A 15,104-nucleotide genomic window follows, 5' to 3' on the forward strand; every position below is an offset into this window, starting at 1 on the left:
TTGATATGTATTGCCAAATTACTTTGCAAAATTATCACACCGGTGTACACTCCACTACGAGCATGTTATAGAAATACCTGTGAGTATATCACCTTGTAAACATGACGATACTATGTAATTTCTAAAAAATAACTTCTGCTAATTTCCTTGGGAAAATTTGTCCTTTCAATCACTTTTTTTTAACTGAATACTTCATAAATGTGTGATTTCCTCTGTATTTAATCTCATAAATGATCTGATTATACTATTTACTCATTTTTCTCGTTTCTCTTTCCTCTTGATGTTTTTCCCTATTCATTTAGGTTCTTTCGATACTAGCCCTAGTTTATATTCTCTGCAAGCATTTTTCCAGCTGTTTCACACCTTGTAACGGGTTTGAGGAAGGGGGGATATATAAATACTTAAATTCTTGAATGTAGTTGAGTCTACCACACCATTTTTTCTCCTTGTTATTTTTAAAGCTTCTTTGTAGGCTTTAGCTAAGCTCACAGTTGAGATCTAACCACAAACCTACTTTGGGAGTTGGCACTTGTTTCTGTATGTGATATGAAGTGAAGGAGTACATTGAGTTTTATTCCAGCTAACCAATTTTTCCAGCACCGTCAATGGAATAAGCTTCCTTGACAGAGATCTGACACACCCTATTGTTGCATCCCACACCCCACATGTATGTGGATCACTGACAGGTGGACCTTGGAGCCCGGTCAGAGCCTCCTCAGGTCCCCGCCCTCTCCAGGTACCTAGCCCTCTGCTCCATCCACACGTTCCAGAAGGATAGTGGGGGCACCCCCTGTCATCCCATATCCAAAATTTTCTCTGGCTCATTGCTTTCTAAAAGCTCAAATGCTCACCTAGGAATTTTAGTTTTTCCAAAATGCTTTCCCAAATTAACTTCAGTTTTATATTGCGCCATGCCTCTGCATTAAGCAAACATTTGCTAGCCAAAGAGTATCCTCACTGTCTCAAAATCATGGTCCATATTTCTTGCTTCTGCTGGTTCACACTCTCCCCTCCTTAACACATGTCTTCCCTTAGCTGTACTTCAAGGCCTTGGCCAAATGCCCTGTCTTCTGGGAATCCTTCCTTCACTATTTGGAACACAGCTGGACATAGCAACAGAAGTGGCACAATACTTTCCCTTACATTTCATTGTCCAGAGCAAGTCTTGTCATTAATCTTTATGTCATTGGACATAAAGTTTAGTCCTCTCCCAGGGAAAAGCAGCCAATCTTTTTTGAATGATAATGCGAGCTATCATATTCCCCAACTTTCCATTTTACAAGCCAACTTTCTTAACATTTGCAAAGTACATCTTCTTCAGGGAAACTGTTTCCAACAGCAGCAAATATCGGTACTCATGTCATGAAGTAGGGCTGACACTCTGTTGGGGACATTTGCCTCCTGCAATACGGGGACCAATGACAGGAGGGCACCGTCAGACCTTTGGAAGAACATTCTAGTCCTTGAGGAAGGGAATACTAACCTGATTTTAAAAATCCCTTGAAATCTCTGAAATTTTGCCAACATACTCATTAACACAGAACTTAGAATTAAGAAAATATACCATTTTCTTGCATATTTGTTTAGTAAACGCATCCTATTTGTTGGAAGGGAAGTGTCACTTCAAATCCACAGACGTTTCAGGCATTCACTATAGGCCCCACCCATCCCAGTCTCATGATCCCAGAGGTGGGAGTGGTGAGCAGACACGGAAACGCATAAGAAGAGAGTCTATGCTGTCAACTAGCTCTTAACCCAAGTCAGGGATAGAGTCATGCAGAACTGGCCTCGGTTAAGCAGAGGGAAGGACTTCAGTGGAGATACAAAATATTCTAGAGCACGAGGTTTCTTGACGAGGAAGAGGGTCCATGATGTGTAAACTGAGATACTCCTGGTTCAATCGGATTCTTTTCAGGCAGGAAGCAGAAGGGGCTTCAAGGTAAAGGACCCAACAGGACCAGTTGAAGGAAAGCCTTTCAAGATGCCACGAGATAGAGCCTCAGAATGTTCCCAAACACCGGAATGCTCAGGGATGTCAAGACTCATCCTAAGCAAAGGCTTTTGCCATTTGATGTGCATCTTAAAGAGCTTTGAAAGATCTTCTGTAGCTCTGTCAGACAAAGTCCTACGCTGATACGACGAAGGCCATAATGTGTGCGGTGTCTCAGGGGAAAGCTCCCCACTGGTCATAGCTCGTGGCTAATAATTTAAAGTTGAGAAGTGGTGTGTTAGCTGCATCAAGATATCCCCTTCAAAACAGGAACAGAAGCTTCAAAATTACAAGGGAAAGGCACAGAAGCCCCAAAGCCTGTGTGCCAATGCAGACATGTCAGGTTCCCAAGTAGATGCTGAGCCAACAGACAGAAGGACAGTCCCTGAGCACAAGTGCATTGTTCCGATACAGGGCTGTCTGGTGAAGACGCTGATCTCAGCCCTTCCTCCCCACAGGCACTAAAAGTGACGGCCAAAAAGCAAGGCTCTGGATCGCCAATCCAGTCTAAATCAATACCGCTGTCCAAGGCATTAATATTGTTGGAGAACTCATAAAAATGTGGACATCAAGTATCATGTCACCTTGGTGGAGGGAGAAGAGTCACCCAAATCCATTATAAAGTAATAAGCAGATATTTTAGCAACTGCAGAGAGCTGACCTACATACGAGGTCAGACAATCCAGTTCGTTATCTCACTCTAGAAAAGGTGCTGCATCCCTCATTGCTGAATATCACTACGGTCACCTTCGAAGTCCTCCCCTTGGGAAGCTATGCACTGACGCCAGCGCCTAGTCCACCCTTCAAAGTAATTTTGGAACTCTTTCTCTGGAATGGCCATCAGAGCTGTTGTCATATTACCCTTGGTGTCCTGGATGTCATCAAAATGTCTCCCTTTCAATATCTCCTTTGTCTTTGGGTAAAGAAAGAAGTCATTGGGGGCCAGAGCAGGTGAGTAGGGAGGTGGTTCCAATACAGTTATTTGTTTACTGGCTAAAAACTCCCTCACAGACAGTGCTGTGTGAGCTGGTGCATTGTCATGATGCAAGAGCCGTGAATTGTTGGCAAAAAATTCAGGTTTTCTAACTTTTTCACGCAGCCTTTTCAGCACTTCCCAATAGTCACCTTGGTTAACTGTTTGTCCAGTTGGTACAAATTCATAATGAATAATCGCTCTGAAATCAAAAACGGTTAGCAACATCGTTGCAACCAGTTCGTGAGCTTCTCAGACGTTGTGCATGTGCGTCTCCCCTCCAAGGCAGCCACTGTGTGCAGCTCTCTCATCACCGCCTAAGAAGCTTGGTGAGTGCTCACTGCTGCTCTTGGGTCTTTATCATGTACCTCATTCATTTATAACCTATCTTTCTACTTGTAACACAACCAAAAATTCAAAACAGAGTGACTAATTTTCTCACTCCCATTACTAGTCACTTTAATTATTATACATTCCAAAAATCCATGAAGAAAAAGAGATGTATATTCATAAAACAGGAAAGAGAAAGAGGAAAAACAGGACTGGGGCTCAAACATCTTTTTAAAAGATTCTCACCCAGGCAGTGATTCTCATCCTGACCCTCCACAGTAAATGCAGAATGTTCTATCGCTTGACACTGGCGCAAAGAGCTTGGGTGTCTGAACCACCCAGGTTCACACTCATGATTTATTTGAACTACTCCTTTGGGAAGCTGACTAACTATCCTCTCAGACCCTCAATTTCCTCATGTATAAAATCAGGGCAAGATGATCACAAGTAAAAAAAAATAGGTAAGTTATACTTCACCAAAATTACAAACTATTATTCTGCCACATCAAGAAAATGAAAAGACAACCCACAGAATGGGAGAGAGAATTGTTGAACAGAAAGAAAAATCAGAAGAAAATTTTCAGAGTGTGAAACATGAAGAGAAATAAAATGAAAATTTTGGAAAAGAGGGTCAGATATATAGGTGGTATGAGAAGATCTAACACCATAATTATTAGAAGTGGAACACAAATTTTAGAAGAAAAGGAGAGAAAGAGTAAAGCAACTGCAATGATCGCTGACTATGCTCCGAAATTGCTGAAAGACCTCAAGTAAAAGATTCAAGAAACTCTACAAACTCCAAAAAGAGTAATTAGAGAGAAAACAATACCCTGGCACATCATAGATGCCAATGAACGAAAAACAGAAAAATCATGAAAGCAACGAGAGGGGGAGAAAAACTAGATTAATTAAAAACTAGCACCAATTAAACCAGCAAGTGTCCTCTCAATAGAAATGGGAGCCGGACACATGAAATGCTGTCTTTTAATGGAAAAGGAAAGAAATGCCAACCTAGATTTCTGTAACTAGCAAATACAGCCGATAAGAATAAATATAATATAAAATCATAGACAGATTTTTAAAAAAATACCTAGAAGAAAGTTGTGGCCAGGTGGCTCACACTAAAGAAAATATTTTTAAAATGTCTTCATTGGGCAGAAGGAAACATTTACAGATAGAGACCTGGAGATAAAGGAAAGAACAAATAACAAAGAAAAGAGGATATTTATAATCTCATCTAAATGAACATTTGCTTCATTTAACAATATCATATATGATTTTATACAGACACACACACACACACACACACACACACACGGTGCCAAAAAATGTATACACATTTAAGAAAGGAAAAAAACTGTATTAAAATTATACTAATGGTAACCACTTTGAGCACCTCTTGTAATTGCAGAAGTCAAACATGACTTGTATTCATCTTTTGTTATTGGTATATATTGAGTATTACAATTTTAATACAGTTTTCCTTTCTTAAAATGTGCATATATTTTTGGCACTCCTGGCATATATATATATATATATATATATATATATATATATATATATATATATATATATATATATTATATATGGTACATAACGACAGTGGCACATAAAAGTCAGAATGAGGAAACACGGAGTCAGAGTGCACAAAGTGCCCTGCAGTGTTGGGAAGAAGCAAAAACATCATTTCAGATAAGTCATCAGAAATAGTGAATACTTTAGCAAGGTTGTTCAATACAAAATCATTATATTTTCATATATCAATAACAAACACAAAATCATGGTAAGAAATTTTACCATGTATAATTACATCAGAAAACATCAAACACCTACAAAAGTTTAACAACGATGTGCAAAATTTCTATTCATACAGAAAACTCTAAAATGTTACTGAGACAAATTAAAGAAAACTGAAATAAGTGGAGAGAGAAAATATATACAGATTGGAAGATTATACTCATGTCACTTTCCATTAAACTAACTAATACATTCCTAAAAATAAGTCAAACCACTGTTATATACAAATTAATGAACTGATTATTAAATTTATATGGGAATGTAAAGGGCCCAAAGTCATCAAGTCAATAGGAAATAAAAAAGAAAGAGAAGCAAGGATCTGCTCTAGTTACAGTGACAGTAATTAACACGGTGAGGTAAGGACCCAAAGATAAAGCAATAAACCCACGGTATAGACTGCAAAGTCCCAAAGCAGATCCATACACATGCAAACAATTTATGACAAAAACATTGCTGCAAAAACAGAGCAACAGTGCTGTGGGAAATAATGAAACCTGAGGAATACAACACACCATTCACAGAAAAACCACTTCTAGGTGGACTGGAAGTCTCAATGAAAAAGCAACCTGCAATAAGCTGGCATCCAGAATGTATAAGTCGCTCCAATAAATGAATGACAGAAAATTCACAAAAGAGACTTGCACGCGTAATCCACCAAAGGGGATCTCCAAATAGCCAATAGGAAAAGGCACTCAGTCTCACTAACACTCACAGCAATGAGTTTAAAACCACAAGATAGCACCCAACACCCAGCAGTCAACTTCACCTGAAAAGTTGGCAAGGATGTAGGGCAAAAGGAAGACTCATGCGTTATTAGTATGAATGTAAGTTGGTAAAACCACTTTGGAAAACAGCTTGACACATCATTAAGCTTGAACACCCACAGTTCTAGGTATAAGTGTATATATTTATGTGCGCACATAGTCACACAAAACAGGTACAAGGATGTGCGCAGTAGCATTGCTTGTAAATCTGCCTGCAGTACAGTGGATAAATGAATTGTGATGTATTTGCACAGTAGTACACAAAGGAAAAGAAAAGAACCCCAGTGACGTGGGAGGGATTCACAGACACCACGTTTCGTTAAAGAAAGCAGTCACAAAATAATCCAAAGTCCATTATCCCATGAATAAGATTCAAACACATGAGGGAGACGGTGAGGAATTAGAGGGTACAAACTGGTACCCACGGTATTGCCACAGGGATACGAAAGACAGTGTGGGGAATGTAATCAGTAATGTCAAGATTTCGTAGGGTGTCAGATGGACACTTGTCTTACTAGGGAGACCACTTCATGGACGAGGTGGGTACCTGACCACTGCTCTGCACACCTCAAGCTGAAGCTGAATAATACTGAATGTCAACTGTAATTTAATATATATATATAGTCACAGGATGTGGAGTACAGCATAAGGAATAGAGTCAATGGAATTGTAACAGCGACGTATGATGTCAGAGGGGTAGTAGATTGGGGGAGGTGGGTTATCACTTTGTGAGGGGTATAAATGTCTAACTAGTACATTGTTTTGTACACCAGAAACTAATTTTTAAAAGAGATTCAAAAACACAAAATTAACTATAGTGACGCAGGACAGCAGCTCCCTTTGGGAAGGCGGGAGGTGAGAAAATTAGCAGGGGTCTCTGTGGGACTTGGCGTGCCAGCAACATTCTCCTTTCGAACCTGATGGCAGTTACACGGTTGTTCACTTTCTGGTATTTGACTTAGCACTACTTTTATATTTTGAATATTTTTCTGTATCTGCTCATACAGAGCAGTTATAAAAATTATTATTAAAGTCATTAAAATCTAGGTCTCTCTATGTATAAAAAATAAAGCAGGAGGAAAATTCTAAATCTTCCTATCGCCTATAGGAAGGTCCACCAAGCAAGGTTTGACAATTTACTTAAATTGTCACATAGTTTTTAATGCATTGGGATCTGTTTGCTTTAAGGACATTCAACAGGATATTGTTGGCAAATGCTTCAGTAACACGTGTATATTTATTATGTTCAGCTAAATGGGAATTAGGTAAGAGAATGAATGAAAGATGTCCCTTTATTGAGATTCCTACTTGAGTCCCTTGTTTAAGTTCAGTCATTAGAAAAAAATACAATATTTGCTTTATTAAATATTTCTGAGAGAAATTTTCAGATCCCGACTTTTACATGATTGTGGATTTTCTATCTATAACAGGTTTAAAAGTGAAAATTTCTTACACCATTCCCAAAGTTTATATAGAAGACCAGTATTCTTTTCATGTTTCAATCAAAAGAATTTCAAAGACTGATTTAAGCTTGCATTTACTTTAAAAAGACATTTTCACTATTTCCTGAAATTCAACCACAAATCCCTAACAAGTTGTAAAGAACTAGACCACACATTAAGTGGACATCTATTGACCAGAGTAAAAACATTCTTTATTTAAGTGGTTAAAGCAGAAATAAAAAATCTGTCATCTCACATCTAGGTAACAGGCGGGAGAGACTCCCCTCTGTCACTGCTTTCCTTTTGATCTGGCCTCCTTTCTCTTTCTTGGAATGACTTATCCATGCATGTTTTCAGGTTTGGCCTAATTTTATAGACTGTAGGTGCCAAAGAATAATCTGAGTATTCGCCTTATAAACTCTTTCATTAAAAAAATATAGTTCTGGATCAAGAAGGAATATTGGTAATAGATCTAGAATTTTCCAAGGAATCCAGTCGATTTAAATAGTGAATGACATACAATAGGCCTAATGAAAATGTTTTTTCTCTTTTTCCTCTTTTCTGCCTTTTGAGAAGAACCTGTATTTGGGGTTTGGGCACTGTGGGAGCCCTCAGCAAAAAATTCATTCAGAAGATGTTTATTAAATGTTGGCTATACATGAGAATGAGAGTAATAATATATGGCCATCGACAAAGAAATGATACCGTGTGTGACTCAAAGTTTTCCAAAGAAAAAAGATAACTGTCAGAGATACTCAAGGAAGGCCAAGCAGAGGTGCTGGTGTTTCAGCTGTTCATTGATAAATGTACTGGATTTGGACAGAAAAAAAAAAGGATGAAAATGTATATCAAATGGGGCTGTAACAGGAGCAAAAATCTAGAAGTGAGTGATTGGAGGAGAGAAAAAGATAAATGCAGCACCTCTGGCAAAGGCTCGTGTTGGGGATGCTTGTGAGCCACTGACAAGGAGAGGCTGGAGCTAGACTTGGGTTCACGGTGACAGAGCCCTGACTCCATGCTGCAGACAAAGAAGTCATCAAAGGCTCCGGAGCTGCGTAGTGGCTTTGTGAAAAGCGTTTCAGGCCACCAACCTAGCAGCAAATTGCAGGATGGGCTGGAAGGTGATCAGCCACTGAGAAGCTCTGGGTGCTGGATTAAGCAACTCCAGGTCTTCGGAGGCCTCCAACCCAACAGCGGTATTTGGAAACTTGCATATGAGTAAGCTTTGCCCATCAGGAACTGATGGCCCATTAACACAGGAAGGTAAAGAGGGGGCCACACAGACATTGCACCTGGGCACTGTGGACAGGGTTTGTTATTCCAACTATTCACACGTTTTGTAAGAAACCTTATGGCATTAATATGTAAATGTGGAAAATGACCATTTAAACGTTTGAAAAACCGATTTGTAAATCTTTGTCAAAACAGATTCATCAGGGGTCCTACTTGTCAGGATACTTGAGGACTAATCTGGCTTCCCTGACTTTAATCTGTAAATATGGTCAAATCACTAGTATTCTTGAGCTTCAGGTTTCCTATACTTTAACTTGGACTAATAAAATTGTTCACTAGCGGTCTGCAACAGGCATTAGTGGAAAAGCTTTACAACAAGGCGCTATAAATTATAATACAGCACGCCACTTGTGGCTGGAAGTTAGAGTGAGTAATAAGGTCTTGCCTTATTTTCTTCCAAATTGTCAGGAGGTTTAAATATTTCTTCCAAACCCTATTCGCTGAATCATGGTAGGAACTGAATATTTAGTTGTTGATAGGAACTAACTCAGTCATTTCTTTGTTGTCTTTAAAACACTCTTGCAGATACAGCTCCCTCCTTCTGGGCAAATCTACTTAATTCCTTCCCTAGGTACAAAGAGGTTTTATGTGAATTCTTCTTTTAACATATACTACGTTAGTACCTTAAATATTTGAAGATAATGTCATTAATTTATATAGTACCAATTTTGTGAAAATGATTCATTTGATTAGGGTTGAACATACGCCTAGTAATACCGGTCGAATTCTCTGCTTACTATGGATCAGGCACTATTTTAGGCTTTTTACTTATTCTAACTCATGTAATCCTCTCAACAACCCTACCTAAGAGATGTAATTAATATCTCTGTTTTTAGAGAGGTTATAACGTGCTGCCGATCACAATGCGAGTTTCAGAGTTAGTTCTGAACTCTGGGGTCTGAGACTCTTAACATTTTTGCCAGGGTGGCCAGATATATCCGAATGAATATTTCCATCTGCGGCATTCAGGTTTACACCACGAGCTGAAAACAGCTTTTCCCTCTACTGTGGAGTTCGAGTATATTCGCAGGCACTTGACTCCAGCACCGGAAATCCGTGAGTGCGGCCATCAACATGCAAGAACAGGAAACACCTAAGGCATTTGTAGCTGTTGAAATTGGGATGGGGCTGGTGTGCAAGCTAACATTAGTGTCATATTTTCAGGATACCTATTGGTTGACTCAAACTCCTGGTTTTAACCCTGTTTTTAGAAGGGATGAATATTAACTAATTAGGTCCTTCCTTCATTTTTCCAATAATGACAATGAATCTTCCAAGACTGATAGGCTTGCAAAAATCAAGCGCATAATAGATTTAGTGAAGGATACATCTATTTCCACCCATAATAGCAATAAGGAATTGTGTGTGGATGAGTCCATGTTGAAATTCAAGGGGCGTCTATTTTGCAAGCAATATCTTTCTAAATGGGTATATATATGTATATAATGTGTATATATGTGTATAAATACATACATATGTATACGAGGTCTGACAATTAAGTTCAGGAACTCATCCTAGAAAAGTTTGCGAACTTACTTGTCAGACCTTGTGTATGTTACAACATTCAAAACCCTAACAAGGGGCAGACGGTGGCTAGAGTGTGGTCAGAGTGTGAGCTCTGGGCAACAGGGCTGCCGGTTCGATTCCCACCTGGGCCAGCAAGCTGCGCCCTCCACAACTAGAATGAAGTCAATGAGCTGCAGCTGAGCTCCCGGATGGCTCAGTTGGTTGGAGTGCGTCCTCTCAACCACAGATTGCTGGTTCGACTCCCACAAGGGATGGTGGGCTGCGCCCCCTGCAACTAGCAACTGGCAACTGGACCTGGAGCTGAGCTGCGCCCTCCACAACTAAGATTGAAAGGACAACAACTTGACTTGGAAAAGTCCCGAAGTACACACTGTTCCCCAATAAAGTTCTGTTCCCCTTCTTTAAATACTGTTAAAGATTTTAACAGTAAAATCTTTAAAAAAGAAAAACAACAACAAAAAAATCCCTAACAATAAATTGAGCCAGCGGAAATTCAGGGAAAACGTTATACAGAGCTTATTAGATGCATTTTCAAGCAAAGATGGAAATAAGAGGAGTTGCAGGATGTCTGCACAAAAGAAATTAGGCTGACAGAGCGCCATTTTCCTTGGCAATGTGAGGACGAGAAAAAGCAGCCTGATTGCTGCGTGTGCAGCACTGTGCCCTCACAGTGTGCAAACAACGGGCAAGGTGTTTGCAAACGAAAACAAACCACGTATTATTGTGCTATGTGCCCTGGAAACCAGCAAGTGTGCTGTTCCTTGTTTTGAGAATTGTCACTCAAAAGTAAAGTACAAAAAATCCTGTCAGTGTTCTAGAAAGGAAGTTGAGGAAAGTAGATGTACATTTTCCCATATTTTTGTGTTTTTCAAGAATGATAAATAACAATGGGAAATTTTTATACGTAAAAATAATGTCATTTATATACAAAGCAGCTCAAATTGTTATTATCAAATGCATAAAATAGTCAAAATATCAACTTTTTGTTTTTTGTAGATTTCTGACACATTTTGAAAAAAAAACTTGAAATCAGTTAACGCAGCAAAAGAGTTAAACATATTTAAGCACGATCTCTTACTATGGTTAGTTCCTGCTAAACACCCCTCTACATAAGAGACCATGTGGAACATGCTGGAACCCGGAAGGCCCAGGGAGAACCCTGGGGACAGGACGTCCATGTTCCTCTCTGATCCGAGGGTCCCAGGCCTGGCTCCAGCTCATGCCAGTTGTTGAGTGACTATTCCTGACTCCCTTGGGATGTGCTCCCTATCCTGTAGCCTACAAAACCCTATTACCCTCGACACGGATTAGGACTGTAGCCCAGGGAAAACCACGGCGAGGAGCCGTCTACAAGGTCCTCAAAGGGACAGGATGAGGGCGCAGGACGAGGCACAAAATTTCACATGCATGACCCTGAGAGTGAGTGTCTCCGGAAACTCTGCATCCTACATGCCTCTCTCACCTTCCCCACTCCCGGCCTGCCTCCAGCCACTGTCCTGGAGACGCAGGGTGGCAGCCTGTGTCTACACCCCCCAGAAGGAGTCACGCTGTATCGTCAACATGGACTCTGCCTCTCCAGAGCCTCTGTTCTTTCTCAAGCTAGAGAGTCCTTCAACCCAGTTCACCATGAAAATCGCATTAAGTCAGAACACTTGTGGAGAGGGAAATAAACTGACATGATATTTCACTTTATAATATTTTTTAAATAATGTGACTTATGGCATTTCTATGTAAACAGGCAAATTAGAATCATTTAAAAGCGCAAGCTCTTTGAGGGATTAGAGGTAGATAGCTGACATCTGGAGCCCCTGGCTGTACCCTGAAAAGGCAGAAACTTGGAAAACACAGGAAAGAAGACATGACATTGCCTTCTGATGGCGTAATGGGTCTGTGCACAGTTCAAATATTCTCCCCCACACCTGCAGTGTCATTTTCTCCACACGTGTTTTGAGTACATTCTACCACCTACATACTTAAAAGAAAAAGACTGGCCTTGGGTGCTTTGAACTAGAAGATTCAGGAAGGCCATTCCAGGCCTTCTACGGGTTCCTGTCGAAGCACAAGACCCTCCACGGACATGTCAGCAGGCTTTCTGATGAGGCATATGACAATGTAATAAGAGGTTCTCATGGCAACACCTAATATCCACACTGCATGGTGCAAACAGAGGCAGGCATGGGCGAGATTAATTCACTGAGCGGATACCACCTGTATCCCAAGCAGATTTGGGCTCAGATCACTCCAAGCACAGAACAGTTTGAACCCCGGTTTTAAAAGCAACGCCTTCTTTTCTTCAGGGCCTCACACAGCAGCCCTGGTTGTGGGAACTATCGCTTGCCGGGAACCCCAGGTTCTGCTGGCTCTCACTGTCCTCCCTAGGTAAGCACCTGGCGCGTCCTCTCTGGAGAGACTGCAGGGACATTTGCAAGACATCTCGCAAAAGATGAGGGAATGCATCTTAAAAATGGCAGTTTTTGTCTGTACTTGGGATCTCTGTTAGTTTTTAGAGGCTGGGGTGGACAGGAGGGAAGTTGGTGCTTGACTCGTCACTTCCCAGTGACTGCGGTCAGGCATTACACAGGTGGGGACATGAAGGAGGTAAGGCACGCTGGGACAGGTCCCTCCTAAGGGTCCGTGTAGTACAGTGGACATGGAGAGAAGCCACGTCACCCAGCCTGGGGAGATAGTGCACGGGCACTGCAGGCTCCAAAACCTTCCCAGAGGAAGTGGCCTCCAGGTTCAGCTCAAAAGTGAGTAGGAGGTGGCCCGGCGAGGGAGGCGGGTGGCCGTGGGTCACAGGTGTTCCAGCCAGAGGCCAGGCGCCCAGAGAGCAGGCTGCGGCCTCATAACGGGGCTAAGTCGCACCCACTCGTTGTCGTTAAGCTATAATGACAGGAGGTTGGGACGTCCCAGCTCTGCCTTCACTGAGCATTTCAACCCAGAGTGGTGGTCTTCATAATACCTTACAGTTTGCAAAGCACTTCTGTTTATTATCTCAGTTACAATACAGAGCACTCAGTAAGAACACCGAGAAATGCATATGGTTATCATTTAATAAACCCTCAGCAAGGACAGACAGGAGAGCGGAAGGCACCTGCTCAGTCTTTGGACAGTTGAAACAGGTGACAATGATGTCCAGGCCCGGGCAGCCTCACCAGGTGACGGTGTGTGAAGAGGCACCTCTAATTGCAGGTGGTCCAAATTCCTGCTAGCCCAGAAGGGGAGGTCTCGGCCTCTGGGAGAGCAGCAGCCCTTCCTCAGGCTTCCTCTGTGCCCTTCCTGCCTACCTCCAAGGCCACCAGGGGCCTTGCATCTGCCCAGAATGAGAGCTGCGTACGTTACCAAACATGGGTTGGTTAAATTCACCCTCAGTCTTTTCACTTCTCAATAAGGCCCCAGGGAGCCTCTCGTTGTCAGGTGATCCCTTCTACCCATCAAAGCTTCCCAGGTCCATTAGGGACAGGAAAGGGCGCCTAACACGCTGAATGACTGATGATGGAGGACCCGGTGCTGTGAGTCAGTTGCAGGGTCTATCATAATGAGACCGTCAGCCCCGCAGTGGGCGTGGACGCAGGACCTACCTGTGGCAAAGACGACATTCCTCGAGACCAGACGATGCTCCACAATGGAAAACTGAGGAAGCTCAATCCTCTCCACTCCGGTGACAGCTTTGTCGCCACCGCGCCAGTAAAACTCAATGTCATCGGTGGTGTAGCCATCTGCCGGGAGAGAGAAGCAGGGACATGGTGGAAACGAAGCATCAGCATTTTGTCTACATACAAGGCTCAAGAAACTGCCACTAGTAAAACGGAAGTAACAGCTTGCCCCCTTTCAAGGAGATTCGTTGGCTGTGATTGTCTATGAGAAGAAGTGTCATCAAAGAACTAACTTCCGAATATTCTTGTGTTCCTTCTGCTGTTTGATTTACACTGGGTTGCTGTTGAAAAGCAGAAGATGTGGGAAGGCTGAGCGCTCTGACCAGGTTCTGTTTCCACAGCCCAGTTGTACGGCTGGTCAGGACACACAGAAGTGAATTTAAAACACATTAACAGTGGTGAGTAAGATGGTTGTAAGAAAATATGAGACCTCAACTATGAAGAATTCTGGAAAGGCAACTCCTCTCAAAAGCTATTGAAAAGTTAAAACTCCAAGGGTGGCATCAATGTTTGTAAGCTCAGAAACTCTCAGAACGAAAGCACAGTTCTCCTCGGCGTTTTTCGATGGTTTCCTCAGGTGCCCCTGGCCACGAGGCTTGCCATCCTTAGAAATGCCTTTTGTGGGGACACTGCTGGCCCTCAGAGATTCACACAGCAGTCCATTAGAAGTCACTCGTGGTCATTGGCTGGATTAGAGCTCACAGCCCGGTCTTGGCACAGTGCTCATGTCCAGTACTTCTTGAGAGCAAGCAAATAGGACAACAAAGCCTGATGATACTTGTAGCGCCCAGGAGTCTTCTAAAGGGTTAGGTCAACGTGATCAGTAAGGTCGATTAAAACTCACACCTGGAGAAAAATACACTATCCATACAGACTTTGGGATTTAAACATGAACTACAACCGACAGCAGACGCTCAGCGTGTGACAGGAGACAAGTAGCCCACAGCTATGGGGAGGACTGCTCCCGTGGCTCAGGCCACTTCCAGCCCCCTCTGCGGTGGTCCTCCCCGGGGTCAGGGCGGTCACATCTTGCCTCCTGCCTTATCCACACCCTGTCTGACTCCCTCACATGCCATTCTCACCTGGCAGTCACGGCATCAGCTGATAAGACCAAGCCACTCCTTTGCTTAAAACCCTCAAAGGTTTCCCAACGTAATTAGCAAAACAAACCCGAACTCCTTATCAGGACCCCACGTATCTCCAGGAGCAGCCCGCATGCACTGTGAGCACATGTCCACTCCCGCGCCCTCCCTCTCGCAGCCCAGCCCCCCGGCCTCTGGCTGCAGCTCAGACCAGCACTGTGGCCTCCCAGCGGACTCACTTCCAGATCGT

The 15,104-nt window shown here is 42.4% G+C and overlaps 1 protein-coding gene across 1 annotated transcript in view; it reads right to left on the bottom strand.

The window, feature by feature from the left end:
* The window catches only part of GABRB3 (gamma-aminobutyric acid type A receptor subunit beta3), a 159,662-nt gene that overhangs the window by 20,426 nt on the left and 124,132 nt on the right, over nucleotides 1-15,104 (bottom strand). Inside the window, exon 6 of the mRNA XM_033100294.1 lies at nucleotides 13,698-13,835. Coding sequence (XP_032956185.1) covers nucleotides 13,698-13,835 — 138 coding nt within the window. The remainder of the gene's footprint in view (nucleotides 1-13,697; nucleotides 13,836-15,104) is intronic.

The sequence above is a fragment of the Rhinolophus ferrumequinum genome, chromosome 28 (assembly GCF_004115265.2).
Source record: "Rhinolophus ferrumequinum isolate MPI-CBG mRhiFer1 chromosome 28, mRhiFer1_v1.p, whole genome shotgun sequence".
Lineage (NCBI taxonomy): Eukaryota > Metazoa > Chordata > Mammalia > Chiroptera > Rhinolophidae > Rhinolophus > Rhinolophus ferrumequinum.